The sequence below is a fragment of the Paroedura picta genome, chromosome 4 (genome assembly GCF_049243985.1).
Source record: "Paroedura picta isolate Pp20150507F chromosome 4, Ppicta_v3.0, whole genome shotgun sequence".
Lineage (NCBI taxonomy): Eukaryota > Metazoa > Chordata > Lepidosauria > Squamata > Gekkonidae > Paroedura > Paroedura picta.
The window spans coordinates 29,855,398-29,870,906 of NC_135372.1; the positions used below are offsets into that span (position 1 = coordinate 29,855,398).

The 15,509-nt window shown below is 48.4% G+C and overlaps 1 protein-coding gene across 3 annotated transcripts in view; it reads right to left on the reverse strand.

Annotated features, from left to right (window-relative positions):
- The window catches only part of HDGFL2 (HDGF like 2), a 40,139-nt gene extending 33,518 nt beyond the window's left edge, over positions 1-6,621 (reverse strand). The window contains exon 1 of one of the 3 annotated variants that reach the window (XR_013229976.1): positions 6,438-6,621. Coding sequence is in view for 2 of the 3 variants with exons in the window: in XM_077332168.1 (XP_077188283.1) it covers positions 6,438-6,509 (72 nt within the window). In the remaining variant the exon portion in view is untranslated. The remainder of the gene's footprint in view (positions 1-6,437) is intronic. The other 2 variants (XM_077332168.1, XM_077332167.1) reach the window with 2 other exon arrangements.
- Positions 6,622-15,509: the final 8,888 nt, after the last annotated feature.

A 15,509-nucleotide genomic window follows, 5' to 3' on the forward strand; every position in this document is an offset into this window, starting at 1 on the left:
TTGGCTGATTCAGGTACTGGAAGGTACTTGGGCGGATCAGTTTTCGAGTTGCACATTCCTGGTAACAAGCCATGATCTCACAGGCACCTCCATCCAATCAGGATCTCTCAGAAGCACACAAGGTAAAATAACAGAGCAGGGGTGTAACTGGTGCCCACCAAGGGTTTTTAGAAAGTGCTTTATTTTCCTACTCTTCTTCCCCAGGGTATTTTGAATGACTCTTCTCCTCCTTTGCCTCCAGCCTCCTATGGCAGTCATTTCACAGAATTCCAAAAATGCTGGAAGACTCCAAAAAGTTGGGATCCCTGTCCTATGACGTGCTGGTTCTTAATAAGCTCTGTTTTTCTTCCAAACCTTCTGTTTGGAACACAAACTCTCAGAATCAGGAGGAATGGGGTTGTTCTCTTCGCACATGTTATCCTAGAATCTTAAAAACGGTGAACAACTGAATTGTATATTTGACGGCTGTAAACTCCATCTCTGCAAGGCTAGACTGACCAGTGATTCTGGTTAGAGGGAGGCCTCATCTGGGCATGAATCCGGGATCACTGTGGGTGGGCAGGTAGTAGTTAATTTCCTGCATTATGCAGGGGGTTGGACGAGATGAGCGTGGAGGTCCCTTCCAATTCTATGAGCTCACAGAACCGGCTCCTCCAAATCTCTCCACACAGAGAGCTGGGGCTGAATTAACCAGCCACACGGGGCATGAAACTCAGTGAATCTAGGAAAGAGGCTTGTAAGACACCTGCCCACCATTCATAGAATTCAGGAGCAAGATCCCCAGAACTGCAGAGATGGGGTTGCAAATGACAGGATGCAGCAGAATCTTAAACACAGTGCAAAGTCACAGGTGACTGGAAGTGCTCAAGGCTACATTTTCCCTCTATGAGTTAGGGGTACACAAGTCACTATTAGGCTTGGGGAGATGTCTTCATCAGCAGCCCTGCTCCCCTCATACCAGTTTAGTCTGCATAAGTAGAATCCCAGCCCATAAAGGCAGACACAAAGTCAAACTCTAGGGCTGCAGAAAATTAGCTACGCCCTGCCTTGTACTTGGGATGGGAAACCACAATGGAAATCCAGGACTGGGACACAGAAGCAGGCAATAGCAAATCACTTCTAGTTGCCTCTCAGCTTGAAAACCCTATGAGGTTGCCATAAATTAGCTGCATGCATGGCATCAACACAAGATAATAGAACACACAAAAGCAACAGTAAACGGCAGGAGTCCAGTAGCATCTTAAAGACTAACAAAGTTGGTAGCAAAATGGGTGAGTCACTGCTCACTTCTTCAGACTCACAAACGTTCAAACTCTGCCACACATTTTGTCCGTCTTGAAAGTGCTCCTGGACTCTTGTTCTTTTCTTCTGCTGCAGGCAGACGAACATGGCTACTCATCTGATCTACCTGCGTAGATCTCAATTATTACATGAGAAGGAAGACGCTTTCTAGAACTGCCAGTATAGAGGCTCAATTTCTCTCCTTTTATTCCCAGAAACCAAAAATGGGAGGAGACGAAGTCCCACACTACAGCAACAGATATGGACAACCCATTCTGTACAGATTTTTAAAAAATGCTCTCTCACCCCAAAACTGGAAGATTCAAAAATCAAAACATTCCAGCATCCTCACTAAAACTGAGGGCTAAAGAGGACATGCGCATAATAGAGGGGGATTGTAACACAGACGACCAACAAATTTGGGAAGTAGAAATATGCAACTTATTCCCTCTCTGCATAACTATCTCCCCCAATATGGAGGAGGGAAGGTATAAGAGGCACTCCTTGTGTAGCAGTTATGTGCAATGTCCCCCGGCCGCCCAGCTTCAAATAGCCCACATTCTCTTCCAGAATGATTTCAGAGGTGCAACCAGCCTACTGCCCAAAGCAGGGGTAGTCAAACTGCGGCCCTCCAGATGTCCATGGACTACAATTCCCAGGAGCCCCTGCCAGCAAATGCTGGCAGGGGCTTCTGGGAATTGTAGTCCATGGACATCTGGAGGGCCGCAGTTTGACTACCCCTGGCCCAAAGGATAAACACACAATGCTTATCACAAGTTCAATCTAATGAATTCCACTTCCCAACCTTGAACCAGGAAGCACATGCATGAGATACTAATACAGCCTCCCTGGTTCTAATCTAGCCCTTTTGCATTGCCCAATCCAGGCACTCTTGCCCACCACACGGTGATGGTAGATGCCAAACAAAGTAACTGTGGCTTCCACCCTTGGCAGAGTCAAAGAATTTCCATGGAAGTGCTGGTTTACTGAAAGGAGGACTACAGTTATCTCACGCCCACATGCCATCAAGGGGGGGGGGGCTGAATGTATACACATAACAGGTTGCAGTTTTAACATTAATACAATTTGCGTGTGCGTTTTGGTGACGGTGTTACATTCAGGGTCACAGACATCCCCTCTATGGCCTGAACCAGTCTGAGCTTTCTAAGGGCCTTAGCTAAGTTCCTGTTATATTGTTGTTTAAGATCACCGAAATCGTGTTATCTGGAACCACTGTTAGATTATTGTTGTTCTATTTGACTATATGTTAATTCGTTCCATATATCCCCCCCTGTGATGTTGTATGTAAACCGCCCTGAGCCATATGGAAGGGCAGTATAGAAATCAATCAATTAATCAATCAGGTACATAGGTGCCCAATCCACCATCTCCCTCCCTTGCAAATGCAAAATTGTGGACGTTGGGGAAACAAACCATAAGAAAGCTCCCTACATACGAAAATATACACATGGAGCTGCCATATACTGAATCAGACCACTGGTCCATCACAGTCAGTATTGTCTGCTCAGACTGGCAGCAGCTCTTCAAGGTCTCCGACAGAGGCCTTTGGCATTACTCCCTACCTGGTCTTTTCAGCTGGAGATGCTGGGGGTTGAATCTCAGAATTTCTGCACCCGAAGCAGACCCTCAACCACTGATCCCCTAGTGGCTAGACCCTCCCAAAATAAGTGGTGAAGGTTCGTCAGCCACATGGCTGAAAGCTGTGACAGGCTGGCTCAAGCAGAACTGTCCGAAGCTTAATCCTCCAAAGACGGAAGTCCTGTAGTTTGGTAGCTGAGACGAGGAAGTGTGCTTGCCCTACATGGATGGGGTACAACTATCAGTGCCTGGGCATGATCCTCAATACCTCCCTCTCCATGGAGAAGCAGGTCACAAGAGTAGTAAGGCTAGCATTCTTCCATCCACATCAAGCCAAGCTACTACCTGGACCCAGAACAGCAACCACAGTGATCCAAGCAAGGGTCACCTCTAGCCTGAATTTCTGTAACACTCTATACACGGGCCTACCCCTATCCCTGACCCAGATAGTACAACTGGTCCAGAATGCGGCAGCCAGGGTTCCTATGAGAACACCTTGGAGGGCCCACACTCCAACAGCTCCGTAGCTGAATACTGGCCCCAGGAAGGCTCATCTGGCCTTGACCAGGGCCTTCTCCATTCTGGCCCCCACCTAGTGGAATGAGCTCCCAGAAGAGATCAGGGCCCTGCTGGAACTAAAGCAGTTCCACAGGGCCTGCAAAATGGAACTCTTCCAACAGTCTTTGGTCAAGGCCAATTGGTGGCAATTCCACCAATCAGAGCCCAGGGACCTCTCTCACCACCAACTACATCTTGCAGATAGGTGTGTCGAATCACAGAGCTGAAAAACACAAAATAGTGAGTTGTGAAATCAGAATGTTATAATTAAACATGATGACATTCTTTGTATTATGCTAAACCAAAAAAGGAACAAACCCCAACCTTAACAGGTAGGAACTCATAAGTTGAGCTGAACAATAAAAATAATGTAAAACTTGTTAATTATTTATTATGGGGCACAATTAAAAACAGAATAAAAACTTCTTAAAAACTATACCGAACTAACAGCACATAGAACCAAGGACCAAACGTGTTTTGACCCTTCCGGGTCTTCCTCAGTGGTCAAGATTATAATAATACACTCTATATATAAATATACCTATATAGAACTCTCTATAATGTATAGCTGAATGGTTCAGTGGGATTTGTAATGTGTAAATTTTATCGTTTTTGGAGACCAATTCCTATGTTATTTCCCTAAAGTCACCACTCTTCGCTGTCATTAAGTTCTGTACTCAGAGTGTAATCTCATGTGCGTCAGAAAAAGCTTTATTATTATAATCTTGACCACTGAGGAAGACCCGGAAGGGTCAAAACGCGTTTGGTCCTTGGTTCTATGTGCTGTTAGTTCGGTATCATTTTTATTCTGTTTTTAATTGTGCACCATAATAAATATTTAACAAGTTTTACATTATTCTTTGTATTATACCATGAATTTCAGTGTAAACCACCCTGAGCCAAGGGTGGGAGTATGCAATGAAATATATAAATAAAATAAAGGAGTAGACTTTCTGAAGAAAAATGGAAGTAAAAATTACAAAACCTCAAAGTGTAGAGAAACGTTCCTCTTTTCTTCCACTGCCAAGGTCAATCACAGAATCTCCGAGATGGAAGGGGCCATACAGGCCATCAACCCCCTGCTCAATGCTGGATAAGCCTAATGCATCCAGGATAAGTATCTGTCCAGCCACTGCTTAAAGTCTGCCAGTGAGGGGGAGCTCACCACCTCCTGAGGCAGCCCATTCCTCTGCTGAACTAGACGCATAGAATCTTAGAGTGGGAAGGGGCCACACAGGCCATCTAGTCCCACCCCCTGCTCAATGCAGGATCAGCCTCAAGCATCCAGGATGAGGATCTGTCCAGCTGCTGCTTGAAGACTGCCAGTGAGGGGGAGCTCCTCATCTCCTTAGACAGCCACTGCTGAACTATTCTGACTGTGAATTTCCCCCCTGATATCTAACTGATACCATTCTGTACAGAATTTAAACCTACTGCTGCTGCCAACAGCATCAAACTTTCAAATACTTAACAGAACAATCATGTCCCCTCTCAACCAACTGTTCTCCAGACTGAACACTTCTCAGACTTTCCTACTAGGGCTTGGTCCCCAGGCCCCAGATCATCCTCATCCCTATCCTCTGCAACCTCGCAATTTTGTCCACATCTTTTTTGAAGTGAGGCCTCCAGAAGCACACAAAGGACTCCCGGTGGAGTCTGACCAATGTGTTATACAGCGGGACAGGTGCTGACCGAACAGGAAGTCAAAGGCTTCCGCAATGCAAAATTCTGCAGGCAGTAAGGCTCAACTCCTTCCAAGTAAACATTGGAAATCCCTCCCCAAACACCCCGGTCACAAAATCAAAGCTCTGTATAATTGCAGCTGTGCAAGCTATGGGGATGAAGGACCCTACAATGCAAGACCATGCGTCTCGGAGAAGACAAAACCAGAATGCTGAAGTGCCCCGCCACAACGGAGGAAGAGGTTTCGCTACCATGCTTTGGGACAGACACGCATGACCAATCCTGCACAAAACCTCAGGGTATGGAGAATGCACCTCCGATACTACCGATCGCGTCGAATTCTGGATTAAAACAGGAAGACCAGCCTCTCAAAAATGCTGGGCAGGCCATGCACGGTCAGTCCCTCCTAAACAAAAAACAAAAACAATACCTGTATGGTAAGATGAAAGATTACCCATTCCAGTTTCCCCTAATGGTACAAGCTCGGAGGAAGATGATATGCCCTACAAAAGCTAAACCAGTAGGACACAGAACCAATTTCTGGGCAAGAACAATGTCACCAAATGCAGCTGACCCCGTTTAGGAAGAGCCCACTGCTCACATCAACAACGTATGCCTACAACCAAACCCGTGCAAATCTCAACAGTACAACCCAACCAACATTCCTTGCAGGACTGACCAAACCTTGGACATCTGGAGAGCCACACTTTGGCCAACCTTGCAAGGCATGATTACAGACGCAACAATAAATGCACTCTTTTGGTGGCTGCAAAAGATCCCATTCAATCCAAGGCAACCGCAAACACATACCAGAAACCCACAATTACGAGACAGAAATGGGATGTTCCCCAATGCAGCACCCTTTAATAGCAGGTAGCACCCCTCACCTCAAAAACCATGGCACAGATACCGGTGCAAGCCGACGCAGCAGCTGAGAACGCCAAGCAACAATAACAATGCAACCCTCCAGCACAAAAATCCTGGGGCACGGTCACCACACGGCGTGCCTGTGCAAGCGATGACCCGGGGGGCTGAGTGCAAAAGGAGCGCGCACCCCAGAACCTTTGCAAACCCTACAGGCTCAACCGCGTGCAGAATCTCACTGGGCAGCGCCGCTCTTTCCCATTGCAAAATAAGACGGGCAATAGCTGCAAGGTGTAGGGAGGAGGGGGCGGCGGGTGGGATTGGGGGGGGACCCCATTGCATGCATGCACGCCCATGCACCCGCTCCCCAGCTCCTCCCCTGCAGAGCCTTGCCGGGTGCGCTCAAAGGGGGCTCGGGGGGAGCGCCTGCCCTCCCCGCGCCTCTCACCCACCCGGGCCGGCCAATGCGGGTAGCCCTTCATCTTGGCGAAGACGAGGTCCCCGGCTTTGAAGCCGTGCGGCATCTCTGCGTCGGCGGCAGCGGCGAGAGGCGAGCAGGCCCCAGCCAGGCCTCAGGCTTCGCCAGGCAACGGCGGAGGGGGCGTGGCCGCCGGGCAGAGGGAAGGCCCGAGGGAGGGAGGGAGACTGGCGGCTGACGATTGGCCCGCGCGCTCGCCCCGCCTTCCAGCCCTCCGCAGTGGATTGGCCGGCGGCTGAGTCGCTCGCGCGCTCCCCAATGGGGACGCGGAAGGGAAAGCGGAGGAGGGAGAGGATTGGGTGGCGGCGCGCGAAACGGGGAAGAGGGCGTGACCGCGAGGCAGGCGTGAGGGGACGGGACCAGGGAGGCTTTTGACGTTGGGCTGAGGGGGCCGCTGAGCACATGCGCATAAGCTGTTCGGCGGTTTGAGGCCTTTTAGGCCCCCCCACAAAAAAAAATAAAGCTTTGCACATGCTCTAAAAGCACCCGTTTCTTTGTTTTTTTTTAGCGTCACCTTCCCATCAAAAAGCACTTAAATCTTGGGTGAGGCTCAGGGTGGGTAACCTCAGTGGATGAGACACAGTTATAAATATCAATAAAAATAACACTAAAACACTTCTCCAGTACATCTGCCAGTTTGGTTTGGGGACTGAGAAAGGCTTTCATTCCTTGGATGGGTCAGTCTGCCCTTTGGTGCTGCACAGAGGAGGCCAGCCAACAAGTGCATTAGGTGTTATATTCCCTGCCTCAACCCTAGGCCTGGCAATAGCTCTGTCTTACTAGGTAAAAGGTAAAGGTATCCCCTGTGCAAGCACCGAGTCATGTCTGACCCTTGGGGTGACGCCCTCCAGCGTTCTCATGGCAGACTCAATACAGGGTGGCCTTGCCAGTGCCTTCCCCAGTCATGACCGTTTACCCCCCAGCAGCAAGCTGGGTACTCATTTTACCGACCTCGGGAGGATGGAAGGCTGAGTCAACCTTGAGCCGGCTGCTGGGATTGAACTCCCAGCCTCATGGGCAGAGCTTTCAGACAGCTGCCTTACCACTCTGCGCCACAAGAGGCTCTGTCTTATTAAGAACACCCAAAACAACAGAAAGCATATAAGCTTTGGAGATCTGTTGAAGTTGCACCATAAGGCACCGTATTTGGTAATGAGACAAAGAACGGAAGACAAATTGGGATATATTACATAGTGAATGGGGGACAGGATGCCCGTTGCCTGGCAAATTCCCCTAGAATTTTTTCATATTAATATTGAAGAATATTTATTCATTCAGCTGTCCACAACATTCTTTATGGGTCCTATCTTCCAGGAGTTGGAGATTCCTTCTCTTTGGCAGCTAAATTTGGTATTTCATTATCCGTCTTGTGATGCAGCCCCACATTGGGACTGTGCAAGTACAGGCCAGCCATGGAAAGCTTTCATCAGCTAAGTTCCTATAAGGGGCACTACCACCCCGACATGGTGCACATGCGCCCTGCCAAAGCGCACACATGATTTGAGGCAGAGCGCCCCACTCCCTCAGTTCCTTTTTCACCACCACGAAGAACAGTCGCGTATTTCAACAGCTCCTTGTTTTATCCTATGGCCTCAAAGGCTATTTTCAAGAAATGCTCCCATTGTGGGGTTAAGACAGGAGTAGTCAACCTGTGGACCTCCAGATGTTCATGGACTACAATTCCCATGAGCCCCTGCCAGCGTTCGCTGGCAGGGGCTCATGGGAATTGTAGTCCATGGACATCTGGAGGACCACAGGTTGACTACCCATGGGTTAAGAAACCCCACATGGATGAACATGACCGATGCCTTCTTTTGTCTTGGTGAAGCACGTAATGTCGGTGCAGGCCACATCTGCCAGAAGTTCAACCCGAAGGCCAGGTCAGATCATACTTCCAGACTGAGTGTGCTATTCGGTGCCTGGTGACCATGAGGTGATTTAGACTTCGGATGCCTTGTTTATGGGTTTGGGTGCGCATTGTATGGACAGAGCAGCCCAGGGTCTGTCGTCCCCTTCGGAACGGTCACTCTATATTAACTTCCTAGAGTTGCATACCGTTTGTTTGGCCTTAATGCAGTTCTCAGATATACTACGGGGCAAGAACCTCCTAGTACAGACCGACAGCACTTCCTGCAGGGAGGAGTATCTTCCTGGCGCCTCTGCCTGGAAGCAATGAAAATCTGGGACATTGCAGTTGGGATGGGAGTAGGCCTCAGGGCGATACACATAGCTGGGGTGCTGAACGTCCAAGCGGATGCTTTCAGCAGAGCCTCACGATTGGTCCATGGAATACAAGTACCTCCTCCCAGTGGTCAGTCTATGGGGGTTGCCCTAGGTGGACCTCTTCACTTCCCCACCCTCAGACAAGTGCCAACAGTTCTGCTCGATGGCGGGCATGGGTCAGAGTTCCATAGAGAACCCATTCAGTTCCACTGGGTGGGAACTCTGTTCTATGCCTTCCCCACTCTGCCCCTCTTTCCCAAGGTGCTTCAGAAGACACAACGGGAATGTACCTCCATGATTTTGATTGCTCCAGATTGCCACATCAGTGCTGGTACCCGGCCCTTCTCGACCCTTTCCAGAGGACGAAGAATCCCCTTTCTGGAGAACCCCAATTTGATCTCCCCTCCTTTCCTTCCGCTCCAGAAGTTGCACCTTACTGCTTGGAGGATCCATTAGGTTCCAAAGCCCTATCTCAGGAGGTGAAAGAGGTGCTCTTACAATCAAGATGCCCATCTACTAGATATGCATACAACCTTAAATGGGCCAGATTTGAGCAATGGGCCCTGTGATATTGGAGTAACTGTTATCTCTAGCTCGCCAGGGCTAGTCTCCTCCATCCGCACTCACTTGGCGGCTCTGTCCACTTTTCATGACCAGTTCCAGGGATCTCCTCTGTTTTCTCACAAGTTATCCCAACATTTCCTTAAAGGTTTACTTAATATGTTTCCCCCTGTACTAATGTGGCCTCCCCAGTGGTCCCTGTCCTGTGTCCTCTCAGCTTTAATGCTGTCTCCCTTTGAACCATTAAATGCGGTACATTAGGGTCTGCTGACCATGAAGACGGTTTTCCTGGTTGCAGTCACCTCAGCTAGAAGACTGGGGGAGATAGGTGCTCTAAGATCTGATCCCCCTTCTTACAGTTCTTTCCCAGCAAGGTCACCCACGCTTCCTTTCCATATGTCTCAGCCTATGTCTTTTCCCCTGAACCGTCCTCTGAGTCTGAAAGGTCCCTGCATTCCCTCAATGTCCGCACATCCCTTTTAGATTACCTACACAGAAGTTCAGAAAAACAAATTCTTTATTCATTTGTTACTGGGGCCCTAACAAGGGCAATAAAGCATCTTGCAGCTCTATCTCTTGGTGGATGGTGTCTGCAATCAAGGAAGCCTATTTATCTGCGAAGCTTCCTTGCCCTGCTGGAGTCGAGGCTCACTCTCTCCAGGCGATGAGTTCATCAGCTGCCTTCCATCGAAGCTTCCCATGAGGGACATCTGCTGGGGAGCTACCTGGGCAAGGGAAGAGACCTTTGTGAAGCACCATGCCATTGACCTCCAGGACAGAAGAGATTCGGAGTTTGGGAGAGCGGTCCTCCCAAGAGAACAAGAGTTCTTGCTCTCTTAAGGGCTTACCCCGCCTCCTCAGGTATTCAGCTCATGAAGGTCCCAATGTTGGGCTGCACCATAAGACAGACAATGAAAATGGGGTTGCACTTACCTGTAACCATTGTTCATTGACGTCTTGTGTGCAGACACATATTCCCTCCTTCTGTCCTAGCTGTGAGCCTTCTTTCTTGGAGGTCTCAGCTTGGCTTGTTCTGGCCTGGGCTCTCGGTAGCGATTTGGAACTGAGGGAGTGGGGCGCTCTGTCTTGGATCATATGTGTGTTTCGGCAGGAAGCTACCTGCATGCAAACTGTGTCAGGGCACAGCGCCTACTGTAGGAGCTTAGCTGGAGAAAGCTTCCTGTGGCTGGCCTGCGCTGGCACAGCCCCAATGTGTGGCTGCACACAAGACATCAATGAACAACGGTTACAGGCAAGTACAACCCCGTTTTCCCCATTATTCCTTTGATCTGAGCTTGGCCGAGACCTTTTAAGAACTTCCAGTTTTTGGCAGAATGGCATTTCTTTTGCTGTCTGTCTTCCAAGAGGCTGCCAAGTTTAGTGACTGGAAGGCCCTGCACTTAATGTTCATGCTCCCAGGGCCATTTTGTCATCATTTCCTTTGTTCTACATATTTCACACTTCACAACATCTCTGTCGCTCCAGTTTGATTTGTGGTGTTTATGGCATTTAATACATGCAGATTCTGCATCTTACCACTATGCCTGGATTTTACAATGGGCCTTTCTGGAAATATATAATGAAAGACTTAACTTTTGGTGATGCCATTTTTGGGGGGCATTTTACACGATGTTGTCAGCATCCGGCATTCCAGCAGCTATCCAGGAGCTATATTGCCCATTTTAAAGCACTAGTTGGATTCCCCCAGCCATGTAGTGCGAGCAAGAGGAGAGCAACCAGCAAACACACGCGAAGGAAAGGTGTGGAGGTGACGCAGCGCTACATGGATGATGATACATTAATAAAACTTTACTTTTGTATTCCACACTTCCCAGATAGTTCAGGGTAGTTTAAAACATCAAATTCATAATAAAAAAAGATTAAAATTAAAATTTTAAAACCTACGTTTGGCTCACTGCTTTGTTTCCGCTGAAGGTAGGGCCTTGGAGGGTCAATGGTTTTTTCTTTTTGAGGAATGGGGGAAGCACTTTCTGATGGTCTATATATAGAATCATAGAATCATAGAATCATAGAATCATAGAGTTGGAAGGGGCCATACAGACCATCTAGTCCAACCCCCTGCTCTATGCAGGATCGGCCCTAAGCATCCTAAAGCCTTAACCATAAGCTTAATGGGACTGTTCTGTCTCGCCAGTCTACCCTCAATAGCATCCATTTTCTCCAGGGAATCTGATCTCTGCATTCTGGAGATGAGCTGTTATTCCAGGGGAATCCCCAGGTCCCACCTGGAGGCTGGTAACAGTACAGTCTGAGAAAGTGTCTTCTCCATTGTGGCATCAAAACTCTGGAACTCCCTCCTCAGGGAATGTCATCTGGCTTCCTCTATTGGAGTCTTTCACCAGCAGGTGAAAACTTTATACATTTCATCTGACATATCCCTCAATAACTTTTTTTGGCTGTCCTTCTAGTGTTATGTGTTTTTAATTTTATTTTATATTGATAACTGTAACTAATTTTTAATTGTCTAAATTAGCGATCCCCAACCTGTGGTCCGTCGACTAATTGGAGGTGGGCCGCGGACGCCTTCTCCCCCCCCCCGCCCCTTTACAACACACTTCGGGTGTCATTGTCTCCCATCACTCCCAGATGGGACTATCTCGTTGCAGAGAAACAAGCTCAGGGTTCCCATTGATTTGTCATTGTCATGAGTTAAAATTTCCATGGAAATAAAATGTTCCTTATGTTCATTGTCGTGGCATGTCTGTATCTTATTTTGAAGGGATGTTTAAACATTACCATAGTGATCAGAGAGCGTTAGGGCAGGGGTTGAGAGTAGAAGAGTAAACTACCCCCCCCCAGGCCTCAGTAAAATTGTCAAGTGTTGAGTGGTCCCCGGTGATAAAAAGGTTGGGGACCACTGGTCTAAATCAGTGGTCCCCAACCCAAAGTCCGTTAACCGGTACCAGACTGTAGATCAGTCGCTACCGGGCCGCGTCTCCTCCATGTCCTCCTCCCCGGCTGCTGCCTCGGGGGCTGCCCTGCCACTCTGCTGCCAGCTCACCTTTGGTGCTCTCCAGTGGCCCCCATGGCTCGGGCTCCCCCTCAGCGTGGCACTGCGCAGCTGCTGCTAGCAGCGCTGCCCAGCGGGCGGCAGGAAATCAGGGGCGCTGGCGGAAAAGCAAGCGGAGCAGGGGCTCATGCGGTGGTGGCGACGTCCCTCGGCAAAAAACTAACCCCCCCCCGGGCCTCAGTAAAATTGTCGAGCGTTGACTGGTCCCCGATGATAAAATGGTTGGGGACCACTAGTCTAATTTTGTGGACCTTCATTAGGTGGAAAGGTGGCATGAACATGTTTAATGTAAACAAATCGATATTTTGGTTGGCCCTAAAAATAGCTTGACTTTTGCCTGTGAGAATGAAGGAAAAATTGAAATCCTGCACATCCAATGCATACACATGTTGTTGGTGCCCTGGCAGCTACTTAAGAAAGAGCCTGACTCACTTTTCCCTTTTGCTTGAGGCCTCGAAATTGCTGTCACACACCCACACCGGCCTTAGCTTGTGTAGTGTGCCTCAGGCTTCTACAGCAAAGGTGTTTTCACATCTGGGATTTGAATGCAGAGAACGTCACAAACCTTCATTTGCATGACAAATGCGAAATATGCCTGCTTTCTCAGTGGACAGATTTTAACTCTGAAGAAAATTCTCCAGGATTCATTTCCCTTCTTTCCCTCCCAGATCTCCGGCAGTGATGCTGTAATGCTTGATCAGAGGCTGAAATTGCAGTTTTACTTGGTGGTTAAACCATTTTGGAGTCAGTAGGTCTTACATGTTGAGGTTCAGCCTGGGACTAGGATTATTAACTCTAGGTTGGAAAGGTGACCTTCATTTCTAGTGCACTGTACAACATGAATTTATTGGGTTTAATTAGTGTTTATATTGTTTCTGCTCAATCTTCATCGTACCTGTTCAGTTTTTCTGTTCTATTTGGGGTGGGTGCCAGGGGAGGGAAGGTGCTAAATATAGTACCATGCCATAGCATCCACCCTCCAAAGCAACCATTTTGTACAGGGGAATGATCTCCATCATCTGAAGCTTAGTTATCATTAGTTATCATTCCTGGAACCTGGCCACCTTAGGAATGGCATGTTACGCGATAGGGTCAATTGGGAGAAAAAAATCACAATTCCTGCATTTGTATCCCCACATAGAAGGGTTAACAGCTCTGGGTAGCAAAATACATGGAGAATTGTGAGCTGGAGACCTGGAAGGGTAGGGATTGGAGAGGGGACAGAGTCTAATGCCATAGACTCTGCCTTCCCAAGTGTCAAGACCCTGTTCACATATTCACTGGTTGCCTGTTCTGATGTTCTTGCCATGGGATGTTTCCTTACCCTGTTTATGCCCTGCTATAACAGTGTAATATCTTAGCTCCTTTACATAGACAAAACCTTAATAATAGGCAAAAAACACTGCCTGGACTGTTATATAGAGAAAGGGACCAGATCAAATAAATGAAAGCCTCTAAATTCTCAAAAACAGACCTTGGTCAAGGCAAGCATTAATAGCTTGCATTTTCAGCATCCATATAAGTGTCATCCAATAGAGTAGGGAGCCAAGTTAATAGAAATTATCTGGTTCCTTGGAGCAGCTGTTCCGAATCCCCGGTCTGCAGACTGGTACCGGTTCGTGGATCAGTCGGTACCAGACCGTGGCTCCTCCTTGTCCTCCTCCCTGGCTGCTGCTTCAGGGCTGCCCTGACACTCTGCCACCGGCTCACCTTTGGTGTTTTCCGGTGGCTGCCATGACTGGGGCTCTCCCTCGGTGTGGCACTGCGCAGCTGCTGCTGGCAGCGCCCCCCAGCAGGCGGCGGGAAGTCAGGGGCGCCAGTGGGAAAGCAAGCGAAGCAGGGGCTCGAGTGGCGGTGGCGACGTCCCTCAGCAAAAGACTACCTTCCCCCCTGGGCTTCAGCAAAATTATCAAGTGTTGACTGGTCCCCAGTGATAAAAAGGTACTCCTTGGAGGACATCTGTGACTAACAGTCCACACAGTATTCACACAGTGAGCTCCCCCTCACTGACATTCAAGCAGTAGCTGGACAGATCCTTATCCTGGATACTTTAGGATGATCCTGCATTGAGCAAGGAGTGGGACTAGATGGTCTCTATGGCTCCTTCCAACTCTAGGATTCTATGAGTCTAGTTCAACAGTGGAATGGGCTGCCTCAGATGGGGAGCTCCTCCTCACTGCTGGTCTTCAAGCAGCGGCTGGACAGATCCTTATCCTGGATGCTTGAGGTTGATCCTGCACTGAGCAGGGAGTGAGACTAGATGGCCTCTATGGACCCTTCCAACTCTAGGATTGTATGACAGATCTTCAGTTGACAGAGATCAGTTCACCTGAAGAAAACAACCACATTAGAAGGTGGACTTTATGCCATTATACCCCATTGTAGTCTTTCTCCTCTGCAAACCCTGCCCTTCCCAGGCTCCATTCCAAAATCTCCAGGTATTTCCCAGCTCTGAGCTGGAATTCCTTTGAAAGAGGAGGCTCCCCTCAGTCACTACAGCAAGAAGCTACTGATAGACCCGTCCTCCATGAATCTATTTATCTAATCCCTTTATATTTTTTTAATGTTTATTTTAATATAATATACCGCCCTCGTGGCTCAGGGCAATTTACATTTGAACTTGTGATGCAATCCAGGAAACGCCACTTGTGATCCAATACAAAGGAAAAACATCATAATTGTAAATGAATAACATTACTAATGGCTAATTCAAGTGGATAGCCGCATTGGACTGAAGTAGTACAACAACATTTGAGAAGATCAATAAAGATGTATTCCAGGGGTAGTCAAACTGCGGCCCTCCAGATGTCCATGGACTACAATTCCCAGGAGCCCCTGCCAGCGAATGCTGGCAGGGGCTCCTGGGAATTGTAGTCCATGGACAGCTGGAGGGCCGCAGTTTGACTACCCCTGATGTATTCCATTGTATCGGTGGAAGCGTGCACAAACATGGCCGCTCATACCTTGAATAAAACTTTGTTGCTCTTAAAGGTGCCCCTGGACTCTAACTTTGTTCTGTGCATAGTGATGTCGCTCTGTCCCAGAGGCTAGACTACAATTCCCATGAGCCCTTGCCAAGGCGCTCATGGGAATTGTAGTCCATGTACACCTGTAGCGTCACAGAGTTTGACCACCCCCGCTAGTCCCAACCTTTTCGGACTTTATGGCTGATTTTAAAAAATATTATAACGCCATTTCCGCTTTGGCCCGGAAGAGGCCGAAAGGAGCGGC